Source organism: Lacerta agilis, chromosome 4 (assembly GCF_009819535.1).
Source record: "Lacerta agilis isolate rLacAgi1 chromosome 4, rLacAgi1.pri, whole genome shotgun sequence".
Taxonomy (NCBI): domain Eukaryota; kingdom Metazoa; phylum Chordata; class Lepidosauria; order Squamata; family Lacertidae; genus Lacerta; species Lacerta agilis.
In genome coordinates this window covers 23,586,057-23,600,792 of record NC_046315.1, presented here as the reverse complement: position 1 = coordinate 23,600,792, position 14,736 = coordinate 23,586,057, and the positions used below count along the sequence as shown (strand labels likewise).

Sequence of the window (14,736 nt, the reverse complement as noted above, 5' to 3'; positions counted from 1 at the left end):
TGTGTGACTCATTTGCATATCTCTTAAAAGCTGAGTGAGAAGGAAAATGTCCTTTTTAAAAAATGGAGTCTGCAATGCCTCTTTTCTGTAGCTGTAACCCTCAAACCATTCCAATTCATTGGAGCTAGGTTGTAGTAGGCAGTATAAGGAACAGTGCTTCCATTTCTTATAAATTTACATGAATTCTTAGTAACACATGCAAATATGCACACTTGTAGAGAGACATGGTTTTATCCAGCTAAATAACGGTGTTAGCACACAACAGAACTTTTCCCTCCCTCATTGCAAAGCTGTAAGACGCATCCCATGATGTTGGATAGGTCTCTCGTATCTTGTAAAGAAGTCTTTCAGAGGAGTGGGGGATGAAATATAAGTTGCATGAACTTGTGCAGTGTTCCCTAAAGCACTGCACACATGGAACAACTGGAACTCACCCTCCTCCTCTTTTCTGGTGCAAGTAAGACAAGAAGTGACATGATGGAAGTGTATAAAATGATGCATGGCTCAGAGAAAGTACACAAGGGGGGGAATTACGTATCTCTCTGCACAACACTAGAACGGACTGACATCCAATGAAGCTGACGATTCAGGAGAGAAAAGAAAGTACGTCTTTACAGAGAGCATAGTTAAACTGGGGGATTCTCTCTCTTAAGAGGCAGTGGTGGCCAGCAACTTGGAGAGTAGACAGATTCATAGAGTAAAAGGCTGTCAGCAGCTACTGACCCTAATGGATATGTTCTACCACCAGAGTCAGAGGTGATATGCTTCTATATACCAGTTGCTGGAAACCACAAGGGAGAGTGCTGCTGTGCTTGTGGGTTTCCCATGAACATCTGGTTGGCCACTGTGAGAACAGGATGCTGGAGTATATGGGCCATTGGCCTGATCCAGCAGGACTATTCTTGTGTTATTTATGAATCTGGGATCTATGTCCTTATTTATGAGGTTCTGTGTACTGTTAGGTCTGCTGCATCATGAACACAAAGACACTTTTCATTAGACAGTCCCTCCTTGCAACTATTTTTGACTCTAATCCATCTCTGAGCTAGATTACTGATAGCTCATCTCTTTGACCTTTACTCTGGATGCTCAGAAAGTGATTCTGCCCCATTGATTGTGAGTCAAGAGTCTTGTTATCCTTACATGCCTCCAACATGGAGTGGGTGGGAGATGGTATTTTTAAATGACCCTAAAATTTCAAATGGTCATGGTGCAACTTTGGGCAAATTTAAGACTACCAATGCTGGTCTAATCCACAACTGGATTTGAGCCAATATAGGTTATGGTCCTAAGTATGGGTCTTTGAAAATTGAATTGTAGTGAAATACCATTTAATTCAGAGCCACTTTCTTTATAATAAATACATGTAGTATCACCATCCTAAACACATGTACCAACATACTTCAAAGGAACAAGAAAAAGAGGAGGAGGAGGAGTTTGGACTTGATATCCCGCCTTTCACTCCCCTTAAGGAGTCTCAAAGTGGCTAACAATCTCTTCCCCTCCTCCCCCACAACAAAAACTCTGTGAGGTGAGTGAGGCTGAGAGACTTCAGAGAAGTGTGCCTAGCCCAAGGTCACCCAGCAGCTGCATGTGGAGAAGTGGGGAAGCGAACCCGGTTCACCAGATTACGAGTCCACTGCTCTTAACCACTACACCACACGCTCCCATGCATCAGAGGTGGCGGCATTGTCATACTGGAGAGACATTACGATGGGTGCCTGTGGATTGAAATGCCTTGCTTTGTTTGCTTATTCAGGGAGTATGCCCTAGGAATGGTTTGTTATTTGCCTTAAATTTAAACTGGGTTTTATGAATTTTGTACTGGGTGAACTGCAGTTATATAACCCACTCTATTTGTGTGTAAACAAGATGTGTAGGAGCAGCACTTGCAGGTTTCCATCCAGAGCTAATGTTATTTGTGCCCTCCTGCCAGACGAAAGTGCCTTCCACGCATACAAGAGGCTGTTTTACATCTGAAGCTAGATGAGAGGAGCCATAGTTGAATGGCAGACTTGATGCTTTGTACACAGAAGGTGCTACCTTCTCAATTCCTAGCACCTCTAGGTATGACTGGAAAAGGGTCCCTCCTGAAACAAGCCACACCTAGACTATATAAACACCACCTACTATGTTCACCTACCTTCCTAGGCTGCAGAAGTGAAACAAAGTCTAAATATTTCTTCCACATATGCAACCTTTGAGGCATTCAGAAACATAAGTATTTCTGTAGAACCACCCATTTTAGCAACACAAAAATTGTTGCCAGAAAAGCTTTCCTGAAGCCATGCTAGAATTTTGTTTCCTTTCACTCCTTGTTCTTTGGACCCAGTCCATTGCATCGAAAATACGGCACTGTCTAAAGTCTAGTTGTGAAGCACAATGTGAAGGTCATCCATTCCAACCCCCTGTCCAAAGACATTTGCACATTACTACCCATCTACACCTTGTTTTTGGAAGTGACAAACCTATTTTATGTTGTCATGTTCAGAACCTGAGAAGAGCCTTGCTTTTATTTGAGCAAGGGTCCATCTGATTTGGAATCACTGTTTCATCAGTGGGCTGCCAGCTGACTGGGAAGCTCACGAGAAGGGCATATGTCCCTTCCATGTTTTTTGCCACCATTACTTAGTATGATTAAAATTATAGACTTGTAGGGTTGGAAGGAACCCCAAGGATCTTCTAGTTTAGCCCCTTGCAATACAGAAATCACAGCTAAATAATCCCTGACAGATAGCCATCCTGTCTCTGATTAAAAACCTTTAGTGAAGGAGAGCCCACCACCTTCTGATGTATAGTGCATTTGAACATGGAGGTTCTATTTAGGTATTATTCCCCCTGTTTTCAGTGTGCAGGTTGTGAGCACTGTTGCTTGGGTTGCAAAAACCCTGAGGTTTGCAGAAGTACCAAACACACACACACACCCCTAAGGGAAAAAGGGAAGAAAGCCCTAAGTAGAGGAACCCCCAAAATAGCCCAACAAGGACTGACCATGAAAGCATAAGAAGAGACTGCCAGATCAGGCCAGCAGGCCATCCAGTCTAGCATTCTGTTCTCACAGTGACCACCCTGATGCCTATAGAAAACCCTCAAGCAGGATGTGAGTGCAAGAGCACTCTTCCATCCTGTGGCTTCCAGCAGCTGTTATTCAGAAGCATTACTGCCTCTGACCATGGAGGCAGAGCATAGCCATCATGATATCCCTCTCCATGAATTTGTCCTCGTTTAAAGCCATCCAAGTTGGGTGGCCATCACTGCCTCCTTGTGGGAGCAAGTGCCACGGTTTAACCATGTGCTGCATGAAGAATCTTCCAACATTTGGCTTCACTGGATGTTGATGTTTAGCATAATTTTGCAAACTTATTTATTAACATTTGTGTACCACTTGATGGTAGAGAACCTCAAAGCAGTTTACAAAAAATATAAAACCATAAAATTATCATTAAAAAACTACAAACATAATTTAAAACACAGAAATTTAAAACCACAATAGAATAAACAAAGAAATTAAAATTCATACAAACATGCTAAACATCTGGCTAGGCTTGTCTGAGTAGGAAAGTCTTAACAGGAGCTGAAAAGAATACAGTGAAGGCATCGGCCTGATATCAATAGGCAGGGAGTGCCAAAGTGCCACTGCCCTAAATGATAAAGTTCTTACAGAAGTGCCAATAAACTTTGATCATTTCACCTCTCTCTAACCTTTTGTCTAAAATAAAAAGTCCCAAATGCTGCAACCTTTCTTCACAGGGAAGTTGAGCTATCTGCTTGATTATTTTCGTTGCCCTTTTATGAACCATACATGCCTGGCATGCTTGAAATTCGCAGAATGTTGACTAACTATTGAGGGCAGTGGAAAACTAGGAGCGAAGTAGAATAGAGTGGCTGGAATCCTGAACAAGGAGCAGCCTTCTAAACTGTAGCATTTTGCAGCAGGCTGCGGTTGTCATGCCTAAATCAGAGAGATAAACCTATCCTGCATGTACAATGTTATTCCACGTTGCATTCAAAAATGTTGTCATTAAGCATAGAAACACTGCTGTGGAATATGCTGCTTGAGCCATTACAAAGGTGGAGGAAATGTGAATAAGCATAGGTGATAATCCAAGTGTTGATTAAGAAATAATTCGCAACATCAGATTGCTTTGAACACTGCAGAGCTAGCCATGGTGCTGAAATGCCTGTTTTCTTTGCTCCCTTGAACTGTGTATAAGCTGAAGCAGTCCAACAAACCCATTTGATAACTCGCAAAGACAATTACAAGGTCACTCCACTGCTCTACTCATTATAGTCAAAGTCAAGTTAAAATCTTTACCAAATACATTCTCATAGTTTTATACTTTTCCACATATAGCAGCTAAGTAGTGTGTCATATGCACTAGTGATTTTGAAATATACCCTTGTAGACAGAGATAAGAGTTACAATTTTAAGCTTCAAAACTCATAGAATAGCCCTACGTAAGAGTCCGAGCACTGGTTCAAATTACTACTACTACTTGGCATCCGTTTGTCTTGAGAGACAATGGAGTGCACCTCCAGGAATGAAGTCAAACCACTGTGTTAACTACCAAAGTGAGCTCCTCAAGGCACAAGCTGCCCAGACAAGACTCCCTCTTGGCCCAAAAGAAGCCAGAACAATACATTTGACCTCAGCCTGGCTGCAGGAGTTGTCAGAAGGAGGCTTACAAGGCACCATCCAACCATTTTAGGGACTCCACTCCAGATTTGTGTAGGGTTTACTCCTTGTCTTTCCTTCTCCCAAATGTATCCCTCAAGGAAGCAGAAGTTTAGGATCAGAATTTTCCTTATCTGTAGAGTTTCCCTCTACAGCACATGCAGAAACCACCTTCTTGACCATTGGATCCACTATCGGTCTCGTCCACTCAATTTGCTGGAGCCTGTTTTCACATGGAGGGGAAGTCCCTAACTCATCAAGGGCTACCCTAATCTGGCCAGTCGAAGCCATTTTCTGGGATGTGGTAGCTGTTGCATGCTGACAGCTTCTAGGAGCCACAGGGGAGAGCCCTCTAAAGTAACTGCTGACTGAAATGTGCATTAACTTACTGCTTTATGGGGTTTTTATGTGATTATTATTTTCAATGTTTTATTCTGACGGTCTGTTGGGTTATGTGCATGGAACCCTGGTCTCCTTTGGGAGAAAAGTAAAGATAAAACTAAAACAAATAAATGTTGCTTCCAGACTGTATACCTGAACAAACTAGAAGACTGGGTCAAATAATGCAAGAGCCTTGTTTAAAAATTGCAAGAGGAAGACCGACCAATCAGGGCTTTGTTCCAAAGCAACTCAACTCAATTCAGTTTATTACAGCAAAAGCCAGCAATATAATACAGTATAATTCCAAACCAGTGATCAGTAATATCGCTACAAGGCGTCAAAATCCTAAGGATTAGAATAAAACAAAAAGCAATATCGCAAAAGAAATTTTTAGTATATTTTCCAATGGAAGCGATTTACGTTTTTTGAGGGCTAAGGTACAAAACTTGGCCGCAGCATAGGATACTGAGCTCAAAGAGTCTTCCAAAAGGAATTTGCGTAGGATTTCGGGGGTAAATTCCAGATAATATTGCAAGGGTTTAAATTTTGATAAAAGGGGTAATATAAGTTGACACCGTTCTTCATTGTGAAGTTCACAGAATAGAAGAATGTGAGTAACAGATTCCACCTTATTGGTCATGCATGGACATAGGCGCTCGTGGATTGGTATCCGCAAGAATTTGCTGTGTAGTACAGCTGTAGCCAGTGCCTCAAATCAGGCTCTGGAAAAAGCCCATCTATAAGATTCGTAAGTAATATTAGATAAATAAGGTGCAGCTGAAAAATTGGGCCAAGATTTTAGACACCTATAGTTCTCAGGGAGTAAGGCATCTTCTTTTTGCAGTTTGATATCGAAAAGCCTCTGAGTAATAGTTGATTTTGCCTTATTCAGGGGTCCACTAAAGAGGTCTTCGGGATTTAGGCCAATTTGTTTGATCTTGTTAACAATTTGTGTAAGCCAAGGTGGATAAGGGACTGCAGCCAGAAAGTGAGATAACATTCCCTTTGGGTTATAATGAATTTTCAACCATAGGAATATTGCCTGTTCCCAGACTTTTAATTCAACTCTGGGAAATCCTGCCTCTTGTCTTAATATTACGTTGGGAGTACTCTTATGTTCCAAAGCCATATTGTAAATAAATCTCTCCAATGTCCCCAAAGATGTTCTTATGGAATCTCTGGATATCTTACTGCAACTTGAGATAAGTAATCATACTCTTTATAGAATACCAATACAGCTACACTTAAAAAAAATAAATCAATACTGTCTTTATTGATACATCGATCTGGGAACTGAAGAGCAGCTGGCTGGTGAGATTCCTAGTCTAGACAAGACTGTTTACTGGTGTTATTCTTATTTAATGTTTGTGTTAACTATTAGTTCTTTGAGTCCCAGCAAGCAGTATAGTTCCTGCTGTCAATTTCATTTTACAAAGTCCATTAGTTATTTATTGTAACTATTTATTTATTTATTTATTTTGTTGGCATCCGTCGAGAGACAATGGAAGAGTGTGCCATTGGAGAGTTACAGGGCCTGCTGTGGCTGTAAAGACCAATTGCTACCACTGTAATTAACCTGTTTGGTGAAACAATAAATCTAATTTGTATAATTGCACGAGTATTTTCTTAGTTTTCCACAAACATGAAGTGGAGAGATATCCCACCGGTCTGCAAAGGAAAAAAACCCACTTATGATCCACCCACAAGCACCCCCCACCCCCATCACAAATTATATATCAGTCACTCCCACCGCCTTGCTCCAGCAAAGGAGCAATCGGGAGCTCAATTTAAGCTCCTGGTTGTTCCCTTCTTTCCATGTGAACACCTGCCCTACATTTGATGAATCATATGGGCATGGTTTGCAAGGAGGGATTGCCTTTGCAGCAGTTCTCTTGCAGATGCTGCTGACTGAACTTAGGCCCTTCTGCCTGCCAAGCAGGTGCTCTTCTACCCCTGAGCTGGAGCCATAAATCAGCACCAGCAGCTACCAGTCAAGAGGAACGCAGCAACTGTGCTGGAACTCTTGAGTGGATGGGCTCCTGCTGACTGAAATCGGAGACAATTCACTTTTTTTGAGCACCTGGAAGCCAGAACTTTCGTGTTCTCCTTTTGTATTATGTTGTGAACCGCCCTACAATATTCAGATGAAGGGCAGTGTACAGATTTAATAAATAAATTTTAAAAATGCCTCAAAAAGCATTTAGTTTAGGCTCTTTGCCAGCTGCAGGATTATTGTTATTTCTTGAATTCATATACCACCCTATACCAGGAGGTCTCAGGGTGGTTCATAGAACAAAATCAAAATATAACACCACAAAATATATAATCAATATAAAAACAACCACATAACCCCCCCTCAAAAAAACCCACATTTTGAAAGGGCAAAGGAGGAGCCAACTCATAGGGGCCGAGGACCCTTCAGCCCTCCCAAAAATATTTGAGGGAGCCCCCACCCAAGTTGATGGGTATTGCCATTCAATGGTGTGGGTCTTGTGATCTATTATCTACCAGTATTTTATTCAAATTGGCATCCCTGCTGGAGACAATTCGCTCTTTGAGCATCTAAGGACCAGAACTTTTGTGTTCTCCTTTTGAATTATTTCTGTTGCGAACCGCTCTGCGATCTTCGGATGAAGGGCGGAGTACGACTTTAATAAATACAATGAAAATATTCACAAAATATTCACAAAACATTGTTTGGCCAGTGACTGCTCTTCGCCAGCTCTCTGGCCCTCTTGCCGGGTACGACCGGCTGCACCCACCGCCGCCACTACCCGCAGCACGGGCACGACTCCCGGACCCAAAGGCCACGCTTCCCACGTGCAGCGGGCGCGTTTCCCGCCAAACTCCCCGCCTCGCGCTGGAGGCTGTTAATGAGGCACGTGCGCCCTGGTGGCCGGAGACCTTGCTCTGACTGCAACTGACGGGAGGTTGCGGCGAGTCGGCGCGTGCCGCGAGGACCACCCGCCCCAGTCCTCTTCCATTCGGCAAGGCCCCACCTCTCTCCCCGCAGAGGTGGCTGGCGCTGCCCTGTAGCTCCCGCTTGCCCCCCGCCTCCTCGCCCTTCGCAGAGCCGCAGCGGAGAGCCGAGGCCAAAGCGCCCGCCAGCCTCAGGGGAGTCGTCGCCGCCGCCGCCGCGTGCGCGCGGGAGAGGGCTGCGCGCGCGAGGCAGCAGCGAGCGGCCGGCCAGGAGTGGATGGCGGGGTCGTCACGGCCGCCGCCGCCTCTCCTCCTGCCGCTGCCGCAGCCTTAGGCGGCCGCCGGGCTCGTCTCCCGCCTCTGCCTGGGCGCTGCTGAGCCGCGGCGCGCCAGGCTGCTGCAGCATGCCGAACCCCAGCGGCCTCGACAAGGCGCTGAAGATGTCCTTGCACAGGAAAACCAAGATCCACTCGGCCGCTGGTAAGGGGGGTGCGGTGGGTGCGGGGAGGTCGGTGGGTGCGAAGCGGAGGGAGGGAGAAGCGCCCCCGAAGCCACCCACTCCTCCTCCTCCTCCGCGTCTTTATTATCCCCGAGCCGCCGCCGCCTCCGCCTCCACTACCACTGCGCAGCAGCAAGCCGCTTCTCGCTTCTTCCCCGCGCGAGCTTCCCATTTCATATTTATATCTATAGAGAGAAAGCGCGAGGCTCATTCCATGCATATTTCATGGCGACCGGGTTGGGGATTCGTGACATCATTAACCTTCCTGCCCGCCTCGTTGGATGAGGTCAGGCCAGGGCATTCTTTGCGGGGGGGAGGGAAAGGGGGGCGGGATGGGATTAAAAGAGCTGCCCGGCCAGCCAGCTCTTCGGAAAGGGAGATGAGATGATGGTCGGCAGCGGGAGGGGAAAGGGTCATTGCCAATCTGCTCCGGATCGATCGGTTTCCAGTTTCGCTTTTAGCGTCCTCCAGGGAGAGGGAAGATTCTGCTCGTGGCTGGGCCTGATGCCGGATTGACCCTTGCAAACCGGCCCGGGGATTTTCGCTGCAGTGCGCGCTCCTGCGTTTTAAAACACCCGGCTTGTTTGCTGCTTTTTTTTTTTTTTAATGTCTTGCGCTTGCCTGCCTGTCCTCTGACCGGTTCGCAAATTGAATAAAATACGAAACCCTGTGAACTGTCAGCCAGCAGCAGCAATAGGAAAACCTGCACTGACTGGAGGAGAGATTAGCATAAACCAACCAGTGCGCTGTTTTGGGTATATAACTAGTCCACCCGGTGTTCCTTTTCCTTCCGGATGTAAACATTAGATTCTGAGTAGGGATTTTCCTCCAGACCTGCAGCAGTGGGAAAGGTGGTTAAATTATCCTGCTCTGTTCCCAGTAATTATACACATCATCTGCATTAAAACATGCACAACCTTGCACACTAAATGCAAAAATGGATACATGCAAATACAGATCAATTCGCACATAGGTCAATGTCACATATAGATCAGCAGTCACATATGCACATATAGATCAATGAGCACTATCTATTCTAAGGACAAATGGCCTAATTTTGTGTGTGTTTTTTTTGTGTGTTTATGACGTCCTGTATCCTAAATTGTGCGTATGCGCACACAATACCATTGCTCTCTATCTCAGGCAATTGATGACCAGGCATTTGATGACGTTCATGCTCCTTCATCCAGACTACAACCGTGCATCCCGTGACTGCTGCCTTGCTAATAAGTCCAAATTCAGTTCTCCACATTTTTGTACCAGTTTGCAATTTATTTATTTATTTCAGCAAAGGCCTCATGAAGATTCGCCATCATATTAATGTGATTTTCTCCTGATATGCAAGTCTTAGCGGTATGCAATTTTTTCTAATGTGCACAGTTTTGCAAAGCAATTCTCCCCAATGTAATGGACTTCTAAATGTTACTTTCATAGATAGATAGATAGATAGATAGATAGATAGATAGTATGCATTGCTTGGCTGGAGAACTGCAATTGCAAAATCCGGAAAAGTGTGGATTTTGAAGTGTGGTTGTGTTTTGGTTCTTAAGTTGTTCTGGAAAGTGACAATTAGGTAGGTTTGCCTTTCAGTGCAAGCTGAATCAAGTTTCTCTCTCATTCCCAGTAGTCTCTCTGTGCACATTCTGCTGCACGTGAATATCTGAGGACTTGGTGAAGAGATATTGAAGCTCATCTAACAGAACTTGCCCCTTCCTTCCTTTCCATCTTTCTCCTGGATGGTTTTGATTTTACTTTAGAACAGCTCTGATTTTGATCTAAGCCATAGCAGTGTGCATGTGTGTGTGTGTTTATCCTTTTCCCAGGTCCTGTGTGCTTTCTCCACCCTTGTTCTCCATCACTGGCTTAGGTGGTGCTGGACAGCTCTGTCCTGCCATGCTATGCTGCAGCTCGCCGTTCCCCCAGCATCTGCAGCCTGAAGCAGCCACCTCACTCCGCCTAATTGTAGGGCTGGCCCTATGTTGCTTTGGGAGACAGCAAATCCAGATGCCTCCCCACCCACATAATGAACACAGAACACAATCCTTTGGGAGGTTATCATGTATGAGGCCAGTGGAAATGGGCATGAGGTGCAAGAGCCCATTAACATTCTTGTGCAGCTCCTATTCATTTTGCAGGGATCTTTGGAGAAGAATTTTCCAACATGCCCCATGTTAGCTGAGAGTGGTTTGTTTCTGTTTGAGACAATAAAAGCCATCTGCCCTCTCTATTGCCTTTCGTGGCATCCAAAAGATGCCAACAGAAGGGGTTACCTCACCTTGCCTTGTGGTAAGACTCCCTTTGCCAGTACTCCCACCACAGTTTAAGAAATTAGAACTTAAGTGGAAATGCCAGGTAATACTAAGGGTGTGGAACCTCAGACTCGGGGGCCAAATGTACCCCTCCAACCTTCTCCATATGGCCCTCGGACCTCTCTCCAGGCCATACCTCTAACTGTCTCTGCTTCACACTCCACGTGTTTTTGCCTGGCTGGAATATGTCCCTGAAATCTTGATAATGCCTCTTTCTTGTCTCGATGGTGACTAGACAGCTGTGTGTCTGTAGGAACCACATCATGTACTAAGGTAGAACTTACAATGGTTGCCCCGCTTACTTCTGCCTCTGGTCCCACCCACCACTGGCATGTGGTCCCTATAAAGTTGCCCAAAAAGCGAATGTGGCCCTCAGCCTGAAAAAAGTTTCACCGCCCATGGACTATACTTAGGATTTTATATGCATCAAGCATGTGTTCTGCCACTGACTTTCGTTACTCTTATGCTTTCGAACTTCACACATCTAGCTTGCATCTTGTCCCCAGGTCACATTTCAGGATCTTACAGGTAGCACCCAAAATATATTGGCAGTAGAGGTGTTGCAGGCAGGAGATTCAAGAGAAGATATGAGGTTCCTAGGAGGTGTTCTCCTCTCTAGGGTTGACGCAAGGAAGCACAGTGAATCAGCCTGGGTTTGTTTAACGCATGCATTTGGGAGAGTTTTCTCATGAAATATATTTCGGGGAAGCATAGTCTGCTAAGGGCATCTGTTCACTACTTGCATCTGCAAAGTCATTTGAAAAACACTGCTGTTACCTGCATTGAAACTTGCTGTTGCGACGGGTCGGTGCACATACTGTTTAGTATCTGTTCTGGGGAATGACAGAAATTTCTCTCCTCCCTAGTTCCGGAATTTGGCTGTGTCCATGAAACCTATGTTGGGCTACACGCCTTTTAATGTTCCTGACTTGTTCCTTAGCTGTTCCTTGCAATTATTTGATGAAACTTCTAGGTACTTTTACAAACAGGGACTAGTGTAAATAAGTACTCCCTTTTACTGAAATCACACTGCTGGTCTTTGCTACCCAGTATTCTTTAGTCTGCCCTGCAGCTGCTTAAGGAATTTCTCACTGAAGTTTGAACCTAGTGTTTGAAACAATGAATGTCCTCTACCACTGAGATTTAGTCCTTGCTTATACAGTGGTGCAGCTTAGGCTGGATTTGGAATAAAAATCCTGGCCCCACAAGCCCAGCCCCATTGGCAGATGACCACCCAGAGAGCAGCAGGTGATGGGGGTCTACTGAGGCTGGCGTCAGTTGCCAATGCATCCTTTTTTCTTTTCTTTTTTAAAAAAATACATTTTATACCCGGGGAAAGGCTAACCAGGCATGTACATGGTTACATATCAGATGCTCATCATCTCAATATTTTTTCTTTAAAAACATACCCTTTTCTAAAACACAATGCTGTTTATTCCCAAGTTAATGTGTTTAAAACAGGCTTCCTCAACCTCGGCCCTCCAGATGTTTTGAGACTACAATTCCCATCATCCCCGACCACTGGTCCTGCTAGCTAGGGATCATGGGAGTTATAGGCCAAAAACATCTGGAGGCTCTGAGGTTGAGGAAGCCTGGTTTAACATTAGGGACAAAACTCCTGTTTTATTCCTGTAATCATGACAATGCTGTGATGTAAAATATGAGGGATCTGAGGCAGCTGGTCACTTCCTCGTATGCCACTGCCACCAGCTTCCATGGTTCCACTGTCTGTCTTCAGGGTCATTTGGCAGCCTGCTGAAATGTGTGGGGGCCCAAACCTGTGCCCTGATGCATGTCTGATACATTGCTTAATTCTGAACAAAATAAAATAAAAAATTCCTTCCAGTAGCACCTTAGAGACCAACTAAGTTTGTTCTTGGTATGAGCTTTCGTGTGCATGCACACTTCTAAAGTTCATACCAAGAACAAACTTAGTTGGTCTCTAAGGTGCTACTGGAAGGAATTTTTTATTTTATTTTGTTTTGACTATGGCAAACCAACACGGCTACCTACCTGTAACTGCTTAATTCTGCTGACTCTTCTTCTTTCAATTGCTATATTTTTGGTGATTGCGGTTTTTAATTTTTTTTTATCTTTGCTGGCTTCCTCGAGCGTTTCAGTTTTCAAAGCAGAAATGTTTCAGATAAGCAGATCTCAGACCAGAGGCGGTCCAACAATAGAGGCAGGCTAGGCAACTGCCTAGGTTGCAAAAATTTCAGATGTGCTTAGGAGTACATTCAGGTGGAGGGAATATTGTGTAAGCTAGCATTTCTGTCCCATTTTCTGATGTCCTTTTCACATGGCAGTAACCTGCTATGTTATGAATGGAGGCTTTTTGGCTGATGTTCTGGCATGTTGCAGCACTGAATTTCATTCACCTCAGTAGGTGTGGTGTGACATGGCAACGAACATCATCGCACAACATTGCTACTCGCCCAACTTGCCTCACATGCATGCTCCACCCACCCTACCCCCCCGTGATTCCTCTACGAACCATTACAAGTTATGGGGCAGATTCAACTAAGTAGGTGTGCTAGCTGGAACCAGCAGTTGTGTCATGGGCCAGGAGTCAGCTTCACCTGCTGAGCAGCAACCTGAAGGAGCAGAAGGCAAAGTCACTCCCCCTGCTGCTGATCAGAAGCCTTCTTGCTCCTGATGAGAACCAGCTGGCTCCAACTTCCTTAAGCAGGGTTTCTAGCCTCAGTCAGTTGGTGGAAACAACATTTGTGATTCCTGACCAAACTTTGCTGCTTCTTGCTTCTCGTGACCTTGGACCCTTGGCTTTCTTGACCCCTGGATTGTCTGACTAGGTGAACTGAGATACTCCTGACCTTAGGACTGAACTGGACCTTGTATATGAACTCTGCCTCCAGGCAAGTACCCCCTTGAGACTTGGCTGTTTGGCTGGCTTCTCCCTCCATTGAGCTCTGCTGCGGCTGGCAGCACAGGACTATGACCAGTTGTGCATGTGCGCCACAGATGTGCACCAGGACGTCCCCCCTCTCCTCCCCTCGTGCGCCCCCACCCACCCAAATCAGCTCTAGGGGCTCTGGACAACCCCCAGAAGAGTGCAGAGGCCAGAAGCAGGATTGTTCCATTGGGAAAGCTGAAATATTTGTACTGATGGAACAATTGGAAGAGTGTGCCATTGAATTCTTCCCTTTGAATGCATTTTGTACGTGCTGTAGAATGCGCATTTTTCAATGCATTTCAAGTGCACCCCCCAATATACACCTTTCAAAATGGGATTTTTGGGTGTTTTTTTTACACACAATCCTTATTTATGTACATGCTTTTTGGGACTGAAATTTCATGGCAGATCACAGAATGTGTACAATCTGACTGATAGTTGCAATCCCAACATCAAATTTATTTAGTCCACTGTGAAAAGTGTACCAAACAAATTCTACCTCCATCCCTCACACAGGTCCTCTAGATGTTGCTGGAGTCTCGCTCCCATCAGCTCTGCTCATTGTGCATGCTGGCTCAGGTTGGTGGCAGTTGGAGTCTATCAACATAGAGGGTCCCAGGTTTCCCATCCATGCTTTAGTGCCACCAAATGACCATAATAAGAGGCCGCACATTGATTTAAGTTATTCTCTAAGATGCTTACAACTCTTTTTTGTTGAAGCCACAGAGAGCAGTGACATGCATCCTTTCCTTCCTGGCTCTTTTAAGTTGTCTAAAAATAAGCTGTTGTCAATATCACACCAGGTGGTTGCAAAGTGCACCCCCCCCAAAAAAAAACACATCACTTGATGCTTGCAAAAATTTTAGAGGTCAGATGTTGACACCATTAATATTGATTCAAATAAATAAATGCTGTTCCAGTCCTTTGTGATCTCCATCCAGGGGATGTCAAAATATTGTTGTATCAAAGCAGTGATTACAGTATCCCTTTTCAAAGTTTGCAAAATTGAGCTATAAATGCTAGGCGACTTTATTTAGCTAAT

At 44.8% G+C, this 14,736-nt stretch overlaps 1 protein-coding gene across 1 annotated transcript in view; it reads left to right on the top strand.

Moving 5' to 3' along the window:
- The first annotated feature begins 8,268 nt into the window (after window positions 1-8,268).
- ATP8A2 (ATPase phospholipid transporting 8A2) overlaps window positions 8,269-14,736 on the top strand; it is a 318,542-nt gene continuing 312,074 nt past the window's right edge. Inside the window, exon 1 of the mRNA XM_033146356.1 lies at window positions 8,269-8,455. Within this exon, the coding sequence (XP_033002247.1) occupies window positions 8,380-8,455 (76 nt within the window). The 5' untranslated portion in view covers window positions 8,269-8,379. The remainder of the gene's footprint in view (window positions 8,456-14,736) is intronic.